The sequence below is a fragment of the Peromyscus leucopus genome, chromosome 2 (genome assembly GCF_004664715.2).
Source record: "Peromyscus leucopus breed LL Stock chromosome 2, UCI_PerLeu_2.1, whole genome shotgun sequence".
Lineage (NCBI taxonomy): Eukaryota > Metazoa > Chordata > Mammalia > Rodentia > Cricetidae > Peromyscus > Peromyscus leucopus.
In genome coordinates, this window is record NC_051064.1 from 103533283 (window position 1) to 103546303 (window position 13021).

Sequence of the window (13021 nt, forward strand, 5' to 3'; positions counted from 1 at the left end):
GTGGGTGTCTGTGGAGGAGAAAAGAGAACATTGGTTCCCTGAAGCTGTATCTTTGTGTGAGTGTGAGCCCCTGATATGGGTGCTGGGAACTGAATCACCATTCTCTGGAAGAGCAGCAAGTGCTCTTAACTGCTGAGCCATCTCTCCAGCCTCGAGTTTTATGTCATTTATTGTAGAGAGGGACTTATTTGTTTCTCTTATAATAAATATTTTTAGGAAGAATGTGGGAAATTGTTGAGTTCTTTCTATTGAATCTACCTTTGATGTATCCATAATGAATTGATCTATTTATTTTTTATTTTTTAATGGAAGAGAGTGCTGCCATGGAACAAGCATGAGCCATTGTAGATCACACCACTCCGAGCATATTAGGAGAAGATACGGTTAACCTTATCTCAGAGAACTGAGTCAGGGCCAAAGCCACCATTGTACCTGTCCTTCCTTCCTTCCTTTCTTCCTTTCTTCCTTCCTTCCTTCCTTCCTTCCTTCCTTCCTTCCTTCCTTTCTTTCTTTCTTTCTTTCTTTCTTTCCTTTTCTTTAAAACAGGTTTTATATTTTGATTTTTAATTGTGTGTGAGAGATGAGGCGCACAGGAGCACAGTGCTAGCTCCCCCTGATGGGGAATTCCAAGGGATTGTGAGCTTTGCAGAGATTTCATGTTGGGAATCAAACTGGACCTCTGGGAAGAGCCGCAATCCCCTTGAGCTCTGAGCCATCTCTCCAGCCCCCACTGTAAGTTTTAAGAGACAGCCTGACCGTGTGGCATTACTTTGTCTTTGAGCATCTGAGCAAGGGGCAGTCTACAGAGCCTCCCAATTTGTAAATACTTGGTAAAACTATACCAGCCTTTGCTTCTTGCTCTCTAAACTTAAAGCCAATTAGCCAGTATTGAAGTCATGCTTGATTTAACCCAGGTTTCCTTGACTGCCATCCCATAAGGTAAGCAAACTTTGGCCACTTAAGTGGCTTCTGTTTATGACACAGTCCTAAAAATGTGCAGAAAGATCGTGCACGGTCCAGTGAATGAGCCACTTGGCTGGGGTTCAGTGAAGGGGCTGCTGTCCACTCAGTCTGCCATCTAGACTGAGCACATTCCCTATCCTGATCATACTCTGATCAGCAATGCACACACGCTGTCTCATCATCTAGGAACCATGGGTCTCCCTGGAACAGCAATCTTCTTGCTGCTTGTGGTTGAACTATTTGTGGTATCCTTCACACAGTGCCAACATTAACCAACAAAGCCAAAGGACCTGTTCAGAAGATTGCCTCTGATTTAGTTTCAGCAATTCCTCTGAACTCAGACAAGACCAAATGACCCCGAATCAGGTCTGGTTTAATCAAGCCCACTTTGTGCAACCCTGAATTCTCTAGAGAAGTCTTCAGGTAGGACAGGGCTAGAGAGTCAGGACTTCAGGAATGTTCCATGGTTCTAGCATATATCTTGATGAGATTGGTTGTGTGGGTTCCCATGTTTTCCCCTAATATGTGTCTTCTGATGTACAGCTCAACTGTGTCTTCTCTCTTTGGGTCACTCATTCTTTGTTTATTGGTGTTTGTGTTTATGTGTTCATGTGGTGTGTGAGAGAGAAAGAGAAAGAGAGATGGAGAGAGAGAAAAGAGAGATGGAGAGAGGGGAGACTAGGTCTCTCTTGTTTCTGCTGCTGAACAGTGTACTCAGGAAAGCTGGCCTTTGAGCTTCTAGGTGATTCTCCTGTCTGCCTCTCATCTATCTTTAAGAGTCCTGGGGTTACAGATGCATGCTGCCACATCAGCCTTTTTTAGCAGAGTTCCCAGGATTGGACTCATGTCCTCTGAATCACCTTGCTGGACCCTACTTTTTAAATAACGCATCACAATGAGGTCTTGCAGAGATTATTCAAAGAGAAATACTGCTCTTAGCAATGTGACATCTAACTCATCGATTTGGAGCTTTGCATTAACTTCATGAGCAAGAAGAAAAGATCTACATATAGAAATGTGTTCCAGAAGTGTGGCCTCTGAATACAAAAGACCAAACAAAACTCAAGCAGAATCTGATCAGCTGTGCAAAACATAGGCAGGGAAGCAGGGGGGGTTCTGTTGATGTTGGGCTAGGGGGTTCTGTTGATGTTGAAGTAGGGGTTTCTGCTGATGTTGACTAGGGGGTTCTGTTGATGTTGAAGTAGGGGGTTCTGCTGATGTTGAACTAGAGAGTTCTGTTGATGTTGACTAGAGAGTTCTGTTGATGTTGACTAGGGGGTTCTGTGGGTGTTGAGAAGTAGGGGTTTCTGCTGATGTTGACTAGGGGGTTCTGTTGATGTTGAAGTAGGGGGTTCTGCTGATGTTGAACTAGAGAGTTCTGTTGATGTTGACTAGAGAGTTCTGTTGATGTTGACTAGGGGGTTCTGTGGGTGTTGAACTAGGGGGTTCTGTTGATGTTGAAGTAGGGGTTTCTGCTGATGTTGACTAGGGGGTTCTGTTGATGTTAGACTATGGGGTTCTGTTGATGTTGAACTAGGGGGTTCTGTTTGATGTTGACTAGAGAGTTCTGTTGATGTTGACTAGGGAGTTCTATTGATGTTGAACTAGGGGGTTCTGTTGATGTTGAAGTAGGGGTTTCTGCTGATGTTGACTGGGGGTTCTGTTGATGTTAGACTATGAGGTTCTATTGATGTTGAACTAGGGGGTTCTGTTGATGTTGAACTAGGGGGTTCTGCTGATGTTGAACCAGGGGTTCTGTTGATGTTGAACCAGGGGTTCTGTTGCTGTTGAACTACAGGGTTCTGTTGATGTTGAACCAGGGGTTCTGTTGATGTTGAACCAGGGGTTCTGTTGATGTTGAACTAGGGGTTTCTGTTGATGTTGACTAGGGGTTTCTGTGGATGTTGAACCAGGGCGTTCTGTGGATGTTGAACTTGTGCAAGCAGCTGGAATTTTTGCATATTGGCTAGAGTGCCACTCACCAGTTGTGGCATAATCTTTTCCATGGAAGGGCAGGTACTTTATTCATGTCTTTAAAATTAATTCACTGAACACACTATCCTGTAGCAGACACTATACCCCAGTGTTGGGGATACATCCCTTTAATGTGTGACCCCTAAACTCATGAGCCTTGTATTCTAGAATACAGAGCTCTTCTGCAGGAAAGACAGCAGGGACAATGACAGTGTAGCAAACATATTCCACCAGGTGCCCAAGGCCACAGGGCAAAGACTAGTAGTATAGCTAAGAAGGAATTTGAGGAATGCTAAGGTCAGAGTGAGTTCTATTTGAATGAGTCACTTTGAGAAGAACACACACACACACACACACACACACACACACACACACACACAGCCTTCTTTTCTTTTCTTTCTAAGCTTCTTTTAAAAGTCTGTGCTTTTTTGTTTTTAAAACCAAGACATGATCTCAATATCCACATTTTGCAGGTACAGCCTGATGTTTTATTGAGCTGTGACCATTTATTGTTGAGTTGCATCAGCACAATATAACCACAAAGGCAGATGTAAGCCCAAGATGCCCAGCCAATGTTGAGGAGAAATAGCTTCCTTGACAGGACATGGAAAGGAACTTGTAGAGACCTGCTCTCAAGAGGAGTCCAGGTTGGAGGTCATTTCTAAAGGCAGGCCAGGAACTCCCCTGTGGACTAGGGAGCAGAGCTTTCTTTGCAGAGGGTGATGTGGAAAAGCATGTGTCCCACAAACTGCTAAACACAGCAGTTCCTGCTTACCCACAGGTAGTGAGCACATTCCAAGACCCCCAGTGGAGGCCAAAACCACAGACAGTACCAAACTCTCTCTCTCTCTCTCTCTCTCTCTCTCTCCTCTCTCTCTCTCTCTCTCTCTCTGTGTGTGTGTGTGTGTGTGTGTGTGTGTGTGTATCTCCACCTATACATCTGTATTAGTCACTTTCTTGTTGCTATAACAAAAGACCTCACAAGAACAACTTAAGGAAGGAAGGGTTTTGGGCTCCTAGTTGGAGGGAGGGAAGTCATGGTGGCAGCTGGTCACATTGCAGCCAGGAAGAAGAGAGCAACACATGGTGCTGCTTGGCTGTCCTTTCGCTTTCAAAGATGTTTTGGGACATGGGGCTAGAGGGATGGCTCAGCAGTTTAGAGCACTTGCTGCTCTTGCAGAGGACCTGGGTACCATTTCAAGCATGTACCATGACTAATCAATCACAGGTAACTAAAACTGCAGAGAACAAACCTATGGGTCTGGGGCAGATGACTGCAAATTATTTTTTCCCAGATGACATGACTGTGTCCACAGTTAAATCCAAGCAAGTAGAGAAATCTTCAAAGTCAGTGAATATAGCAAAGACTCTAGGGACAAGAGGAATATTTAAATAAACTATATTTAAATAAATAAATAAGTTTAAATAAACACAACTATCCAAATAGGAAAAAAAAAAAAAACTGCCTTTGAAACCACTTACCACCTTCTTATCTCAGCCTCCACAATGCTAAGGTTCTAGAGGTGTGCCACCAGCAAGAAAATTTTTACATGTCATTGTAATAGTATCACAATGCAACAAAAGATATATAAGACACCTATACTGAAATCCACAAAATATTTCCAAGATAAAAGGACATAAGGAGGAGAAACATCCACTAATTGTCTCTTTAAGGGCTCCATTTTATATATATATATATATATATTACATGTAACCATGTGCACTCATGTGGTGGCCAAGGGAAGACATTGGGTGGATTGAACATTGGATGGATCACTCTATTCCTCTCGGTCTTATTAACTCAAGACAGGGTCCCTCACTGAACCTGGAACTCACCGCTTTTTGACGAGCCTGGCTGGCCAGCAAGCCCTAGCTATTGTACTGTGTTACACCTGCAGCCATGTTGGGGATACAGATGCAAACATCTGGTCCAACCTTTATTTGGGAACTGAACTCGGGTCCTCACATGTGCCAAATGTCCTTACCGATAGAGCCATCTCCCCAGTCCTGGTTTAATCTTTGTAATTCCTATGCCTATCCCTGAAATAAATGCTCTGATCAGAGAGCCTGGGCTGTCAGTCTTGCTCTCATTTAGAGCTGGCTCTCCCCATCATTGGGGGAAGAGCATGAGAGATACTGAGGAGACGAAACCCCAGGTGCCCCCTGTGGCAGCCTTCATATGCAATTATTTGGCTGGATCCAGACTTTGATGAACAAGAGTGTGGAATGAAAAGAAGAGGGGAGAGCTATAACTAAAAATATTTGTGCAGAAACAGGAGTGGAGTACAATATTATAGGATATGTAAGATTTACAGGAAATCCCAAGAGGTGGTGGGGATGAAGGAGAGACCGGAAGAAGGAAGGGCATGGCCAGCTGATGAAGAACCTCGAGTTTCACTTGAAAGTGTTGAGACTTCATCCTCTAGAATTAGATGACAAATATCACTTTCCAGAGAGGCATCACCCTCCCTGGCATAAAGAGTTGGGGGGGCAGAAATGCAGCTAGGAGGCTGTCTAGAGTGAGCTGTGAGAAATGATGAGATACTTTGGGAAGGCAATTGAGGAGGCCAGTGACTCTGAGTGCTGACGAGGTGTGAAACTTGGCTCTTCTCAGGCATGATTTCACTGAATACTTATGACAACCCCTGGAGAAAAGTTGCTTTTCTTTTAGCGATGAGGAAACAAGTGGGGAAAGGTTACATCACTTACCCCATCACACAGCCAATAAGTAATGGAGCCAGAGGGCTGGTTCACCCCACTAATTCCAGACCCTGTAGTCTTAACCATGGTGCTAAGAACTAGTTGATGGTATAGGAGATGTTTCCAACCAGCCAAAGTTCAAGCTGTGTGTTGCTTCTATAAAACAGCATCACTGTTACTTTCTTCATCCAGGCAGTAAGCCTGCCTTTTTCCCCTTGCTGGAAAATTCCAGAAAAAAATTTTTTTTCATAAGTTTTAAATTGCTCACAGTTTAAGCAGCAGGATGAGTCTTGTGCTATTCCTCTCTATCACCTGGAAGGAGACTTAGATCCTTATCCAATATATCCATGCTCAGTCTACTCTATGTCCATCAGTCATCCAATAGCCATAAAGACTATCTGATGGACTGCTGCAGTATGAATCTATCTCACAATGCCTGCATCACTCACATAACTCCATCTTTTCACATAGGCATCTGTCAACTCACATCATGATGGGAAGGGTGAGTGCAGGGCAATAAAACAGTGTAAGACACAAAGACGCAGAGATACCACACACATTCACATAGCTTTAGTATAGTATGTTGTCATAACTGTTCTGTTTAAGATTACTTATTTTTTAGATTTATTTATTAAATTTATGCATATGAATGTTTTGCCTGAGTTTGTGTATATGTACCATGTGTGTGCCTGGTGTCTCCAGCAGTCAGAAGAGGGCATTGTATCCCTTAGAACTAGAGTTAGAGATGGCTGAGAGCCACCATGTGGAATGGTACCCAGGTCCTCTGCAAGAGCAGCAAGTGCTCTAAACTGCTGAGCCATCCCTCTAGCCCCATGTCCCAGAACATCTTTGAAAGGGAAAAGGACAGCCAAGCAGCACCATGTGTTGCTCTCTTCTTCCTGGCTGCAATGTGACCAGCTGCCACCATGACTTCCCTCCCTCCAACTGGGAGCCCAAAACCCTTCCTTCCTTAAGTTGTTCTTGTGAGGTCTTTTGTTATAGCAACAAGACAGTGACTAATACAGATGTATAGGTGGAGATACACACACACACACACACACACACACACACACACACACACACACACACACAGAGTTTGGTACTGTCTGTGATTTTGGCCTCCACTGGGGGTCTTGGAATGTGCTCACTGCCTGTGGGTAAGCAGGGACTGCTGTGTTCAGCAGTTTGTGGGACACATGCTTTTCCACATCACCCTCTGCAAAGAAAGCTCTGCTCCCTAGTCCACAGGGGAGTTCCTGGCCTGCCTTTAGAAATGACCTCCAACCTGGGCTCCTCTTGAGAGCAGGTCTCTACAAGTTCCTTTCCATGTCCTGTCAAGGAAGCTATTTCTCCTCAACATTGGCTGGGCATCTTGGGCTTACATCTGCCTTTGTGGTTATTATATTGTGCTGATGCAACTCAACAATAAATGGTCGCAGCTCAATAAAACACAGGACCGCACCCTTGCTGGCTCCCTTTAAGTTGGTGTCTGCTCTTCCTCTTCTAAACACGAGTCTGGAGATTGTCTTCCTTAATGACTTCATCTGTCCATCTCTCTCTCTATTTGTTTTTCCATTTCCAATTTCACCATCAGATCCCCAAAGGTCATTTTGGCTTTTCTGTCATATCATCACGTGAGTCTGCCTCTAAAAGTACACTCATATTTTACTACAGTCCCACATAATGCTTTCTATTAATAGAAATAGTCTTCTGGGCTTCAGAAAAGATTTGACCCCAACATTCCTTCAACTCTCACGTGTCAGTGGCCAAACCGATCTTTCTTCAGCTTTATCTTGGTTTCGTCTGTGCCCAGTCCTAACCTTTGCTCCTAGCCCCATAAACTCTCAGGTAGCTCACCCCTCCATTACTTCATTTCCTGACTGATCCCCCATTTAGTCTGAGGGAACTTACCCTGTGTGAGACCCCTGAGGAAACCATTGCTCAAGCCCCAGCTTCTTCTTTCCTTTCCCAGTCAGCAGACACTGATGGCTCTCAGTTCTGATGAGCCAGGGTGGTCAAGCATTCTAATCACTCTCCGCCCACATGTCATGATTCTGTGCTGCCAAGCTTCACCCATTTGCACAGCCTTCAGCTGCTCTCAGTCTGAACACTCCGCTGAACTCAACTGCCTCATCCTGTCTTCCTTCCTCCAAGATCCTCTGTGTGTACGTGGATGCACACCATACCCCAGCCTAGGCTGAGGATGTTCCCTGAGCCTAGGATGCCTCCTTCCTTTCCACAGACATGCACCCAGATGACTCCCTGATGACTGTCAAACAAAAGTTTTATTGCTGTCCTCCAAATTCTTTTGTTTATTGTCACTTCTAAAGAAGTATGGTCAATGTATCATGTTATCCAAATGTTGAACCACGCAGCGCCTTATTATGGGAATAGAGAAAGGTGTTCTCTTTACTCATTCAGGGATATGTCTTATTTCAACTGAATAACCAGCTCTACTCTCCAGTATAAATTTATAAATTTATATTTTCTCCTTTTTCATTGTCAGAGATGATATTCAGTATGTTCTTGATATTGATGGGAACTACAAACATATTTTTATGCCATTTATCTCCTTGTTAGCTTCATAGCCTTTCTGAATAGCAGTAAATATAGTTACTGTTATTTTAAGGGACTGTTTCCTTTATAGAATTGGAAATGCAAATGTTTAAAATATTCTGCTTTGTGTATTCAAGCTAACCACAGTTATGCTTTTTAGGGTAATATTTTTAATTATTCTGGAAGAAAGAAAAGAAGTCTCCAGAGGGCTAACAGTTTGAAACTGAACAGGACACCCCTGGGAAGGGAGAGGGTCATGGGTCATCCTCAAACACACAAAAGACAATGGAGACGATTGTGCCTACAGATGGAATTTTTTTTTTCATGAGACAGTGTGTTGACAGTTTCCTTCCTCTTGGATCATTGTTGTCTGCTAAATGATCTGTGACGGCAAATTGATCTCAAGATTTTTGTGCAGGAGATACAAGGCAGCCTTTCATTTTGTTACCCTCTTTGCAAAATGCTGAAACATTTCAAGGGGCAAATTCAAGTTACCTTCGCATATCATTTGGTCACGTGAAGCTTGGCAGGCTGTGCTGGATGCAATAAGAGAAACGGTTAATTCATCTTCACCCAGTCTCAGAGTTCTACTTACGTGTGGTTGGAAAAGTAATAACACATTTGAAAAATGTTAGTCTTAAAATTAGGTGTCGTAAACTGCTAAATAAATGGATGCGCTGATCCATTTAAATATTGCTCCATTAATTTCAGAATTGAGTCAAATATTTACCTTAAGGAACTTACAGTTGACCCATAAAAATTAATACTAATATATTTGTTTTGACTGAAAATGTGTTTCTTCTTCCAAAGAACCGAGAAATTAAATTGCAGAACAGACATAAGGGATGTTACACCTGATGCTTAAGCATCTACTTGCACTGGTTAGCTGGTGATTTCATGTGCCTGAACATGATCTCTAAGTAATTTTTTATTTACAGAGCTAGAAATCGCTGTGTTCAACAAGTTCATAGTCAAAACACGCGCCGATGCAGTGATTGGGGAAGTGTTCCAGAGTTGCCACTCACTGCTTTCCAATCATCTCCACTCCCCTGTTAGGGCATAATGACACTACTAGAGAGGGAGATGTTCAGGTGTGGGGATGAGGAAAGAGGGGGTTTCCATGTGGCTAGATTCTGTGTAAAAATTAATCTCCATTCTGATGCTTTTATTCTCCCTATGAAGAGGAAATAAAAACAATCATACTAAATTTGATATGATGTTTAAGAAAACTTTATGGCAGAATGAAAAAAATTACAAATATAATGCTTCCCTTAAAGCTCCTTTTAAATATTGGCATTAAAGGCAGACGTCTTAAAGCTATAGTTTTCTTTTTACGGTATAGATAAATGTGCACACAGGTGAACATGTCCATTCGTTATTGAAAAAAATGAATTAACAGCTTTTCAGTGATTTATACTCATCAGTGGTGAAATTAATGTGTTTGATTCATCTAGCAAATGTGTAATTCCTAGAGATGTATGTCCAAAGCCCAGGATGATGGCACATGTCTGTAATCCTAGCACACACGAGGCAGAAGCAGGAAGATTGTGAGTTTCAGGCCAGCCTGGGATACATAGAGATCAAGACTTGCCAGGGACACACAGACCTGGTCTCCAAAGAATGAAAAAAAGAAAAGGAAAGAAGAGAGTGTCGAATTTTCAAATCCATCTAGTTTGATACGATATTAGCTAAATCGTGTGCTCTGATAATTTTAAGGATGAATTTACAAATTACATATGGTCTGACTTTTGTTTATATTTTCAGGGTAGTTAAGACAATCTCATTTAATGATTACTACAAGACATGGTCTGAGATAGCCACGACAAAAACTGCAGAACTCTCCAAAACTTCGTGTAAGCTGATCTGGCCTTATTCTGTGTTCTCCTAATATCTATTAACCTGTTGCTTAGTCTCAGTTTGTCTTACTTTTCAACAAAGTCTAGTTGACACATATCTGCTATGCAAGTCCAATAGACTGTGATGTTGCCTCTCTATACTAGGCTATTCACTCAACAACTGCTAATTTAGTTCCTCATTTGTATAGAGCCCTGACGGACCCGAGTCTCTTTAAAAGCCAGAAGAAGGAAGAGTAGGCAGTTGATGGAGTTCTTAACCTTATGAGGTTTACTTAACTGCCTTTCCCCAAGAAAGGGAGTTCACAGCAGGGTGGACCTTTCCATTTCACAGACAGTTATCCCTGAGTCAGAGCCAGGTGGAGAGCGAATGCAGCCAGAAAATGTGAGAGCAGAGGGCTGTTCAGTTACATCAATGCAAGGGAACATTGTCTGGGGACCACAAAGACAGAGTGCCAGAGCTGGGCAACTGGTTCCGTTTAACCGGACTTTTAGAGTACGTGTCTTTATTTGCCTCCAAGTAGGCTATCCAGTCTCCACACAGTTAAGTGAAAAGGTGGCTTTGTCCCAGCCATCCTGCCAAAGTGGCACAGGCATTGTGAAGTTAGAAGGGACGGCAGATCCCAGAGTCTGCGATGACATCTTGTAGGGCTTGTCTTTCTTAGCTGTCATTGCCTGTGTTCTCCTTGATATGTATGATAGATACCCTGCATCCGCGAGTTTTACTCTTCCTTCCTAAGTATTCTTCTGCCTCTGTTCTCAGTGGTGACCTTTTCCCTACCCTTCTCCCCATCTCTCTCTCTCTCTCTCTCTCTCTCTCTGAAAGGCCTCTCACACTGCCATGCTTTTCATCAGTCAGTGATGTCAAAACCACATCTCTAGCCAGACCCTCTTCTGCACCCACATACATGTTTGCAGCCAATGCACTGAACCTCACCTACATATGGTACAGGCACGCCATTGAAGATATCCTGAACCCAGTTCACCCTGGAGCTCCCAAGCCTGTCCTTTCTTCCTTCTCTGTAACTCACTATTTTTGCATTTTCTTCTGCCCAAGAATCCAAAAACAGCCATATGCCTCTTAATCTTTTTGTATTCTTGATTATTTCTTACAACATTATAATGCTTCTACTCACCTCTACCCTCATGGTCACTGCTTCAATTCTGAGTCTCATTGTACATCACCTCATTGTAGCTGTTTCCTAACTATAGCAAGAAGTTGTATTTACTTTTTAGGCATAAGTTAAGGCAAAAGTACTACTAAGCTTAACAAATACAAAACCAAGTAAGATAGATAATGTTTATGAAATCACATGCTCTTTCAGGAAGGTGGTTATTGATTATTGATTATTGATTGATCATCCTCAGCCACACATTAGTGGTTGAAAAAAATCATTCAAAGTGCATTATGATACACAGATTTTAGCAACACTGTTAGTTCAATTAATTTTATTTCTGATATTAGAGCTCACAGGTGTTAAATGTCAAAGCCTGGTGGCCAGCTGCACCTTAACCAGTCGGTACATTTCAAGCACCTACCATGCATGGCGTATGGAGGCGCACAGGTGGATTTGGGGACAATAAGCATTTGTTGTGAAAACATGATATTGAAAGATATTAACTCCAGGGACTAAAAGGCAAGTTCCTCCCCACCCCCAACAAAAAAAAAAAAGAAAAAAATACAAGATGGTAATGTGTAAGTACATAGGAGTCTTCAGAAATTTAACTCCTAGGCAAAAGATACAATAATATGCCGAAATTTGAGAGAATTTGGGAATAATTGTCTCTTAATAAAAGGCGATTTTAAAATGAAAGAAAATGATGGCGGTTTCCTGATAGTGGTCCCTCCCTTAAAGGCATTTGACTCCAACTTGTTGAATTTTGTTGTTGCACATGAGTCTGTCACTAACCCGGTCTGTAACTCATCCTCTGCAAAAGCAAGAGCCTGGGAATAGTTATCTGTAGCCCATAAGTATTTCTGGGACTTTGAATCTAACACTGGATGGCAGATTTCACAATCCCACTGCCTCTTCTTCACTGGAATCATTCTAAAACTGTTCCAAGAGCCTGCCTTCAAAAACAGCCAGCACCTAATTTTCAAAAGTAAATGTAAACCTGACATGTGCTGCTGGCCTTGTCGTCTTTAGATAGTTCAGCTGGATGAGAGCCAACACTTGAGTTTTTAATGGCCTAATTTCCTTGCAGTAATGAAAATAAAGCTTTTAAATTGTAGAATGCTACTTCGATGACTCAGAAATACAAAGGAAAACTCTTATAACTTCATTTACACATTTATATTCTTATCACTGGTGAGGTTATTAGTATCTCATGCATATTTTAGGAGTTTTGTATTTTATGAGTAGGAAGTAGTTGTGTTTTGATTTGGATATTAACACGTTTTCCTATTTTTGAGCCGCAAAGCTATGTCTAGATATCAATGCCGCAATAGTCATGAGTGTATTTTTTCACAATACAATCTATAGAGTGTATCTGTATATACTATGCTTCTAACCACCCCAGTTCATCATTCCTTTATTTAGTCAACCAATATTTATTTACTGAACACCTTAATAGATGTAACAACTAGTCATACATCTATCTGTCTGAGGGACTAGACATTATTCTAACCCTTTTTTGTCAGATGAGAAAATGAGACTAGGAGAAACCAGGTCATTTAACTAAGGTCACCCACATAGGAGAAAATACCACATATCGATAAAGAAGGTAAATTCTGGAGCTGAATTCCCAGGGCTTATCTTTGCTATCTTTTGCTGGCTGTGTGACACTGGGAAGTCTACCACTGTCCTTGGCCCAGATGCCTTGTTTATAAAGACAACAGTAGTCACAACACAATCATGGCATAGGATCGAAGCGCTTAGGGTGTACCTAGGGAACCACATTCCGTACACATGACCATTCTCCATTATTAGCACCATCATCCAAAGACTTGGATTAGGCTTCTGGCACTACATTTC

At 42.2% G+C, this 13021-nt stretch overlaps 1 protein-coding gene across 1 annotated transcript in view; it reads left to right on the forward strand.

Annotated features, from left to right (window-relative positions):
• Ube2u (ubiquitin conjugating enzyme E2 U) overlaps positions 1-13021 on the forward strand; it is a 59537-nt gene that overhangs the window by 25815 nt on the left and 20701 nt on the right. Inside the window, exon 7 of the mRNA XM_037202732.1 lies at positions 9958-10046. Coding sequence (XP_037058627.1) covers positions 9958-10046 — 89 coding nt within the window. The remainder of the gene's footprint in view (positions 1-9957; positions 10047-13021) is intronic.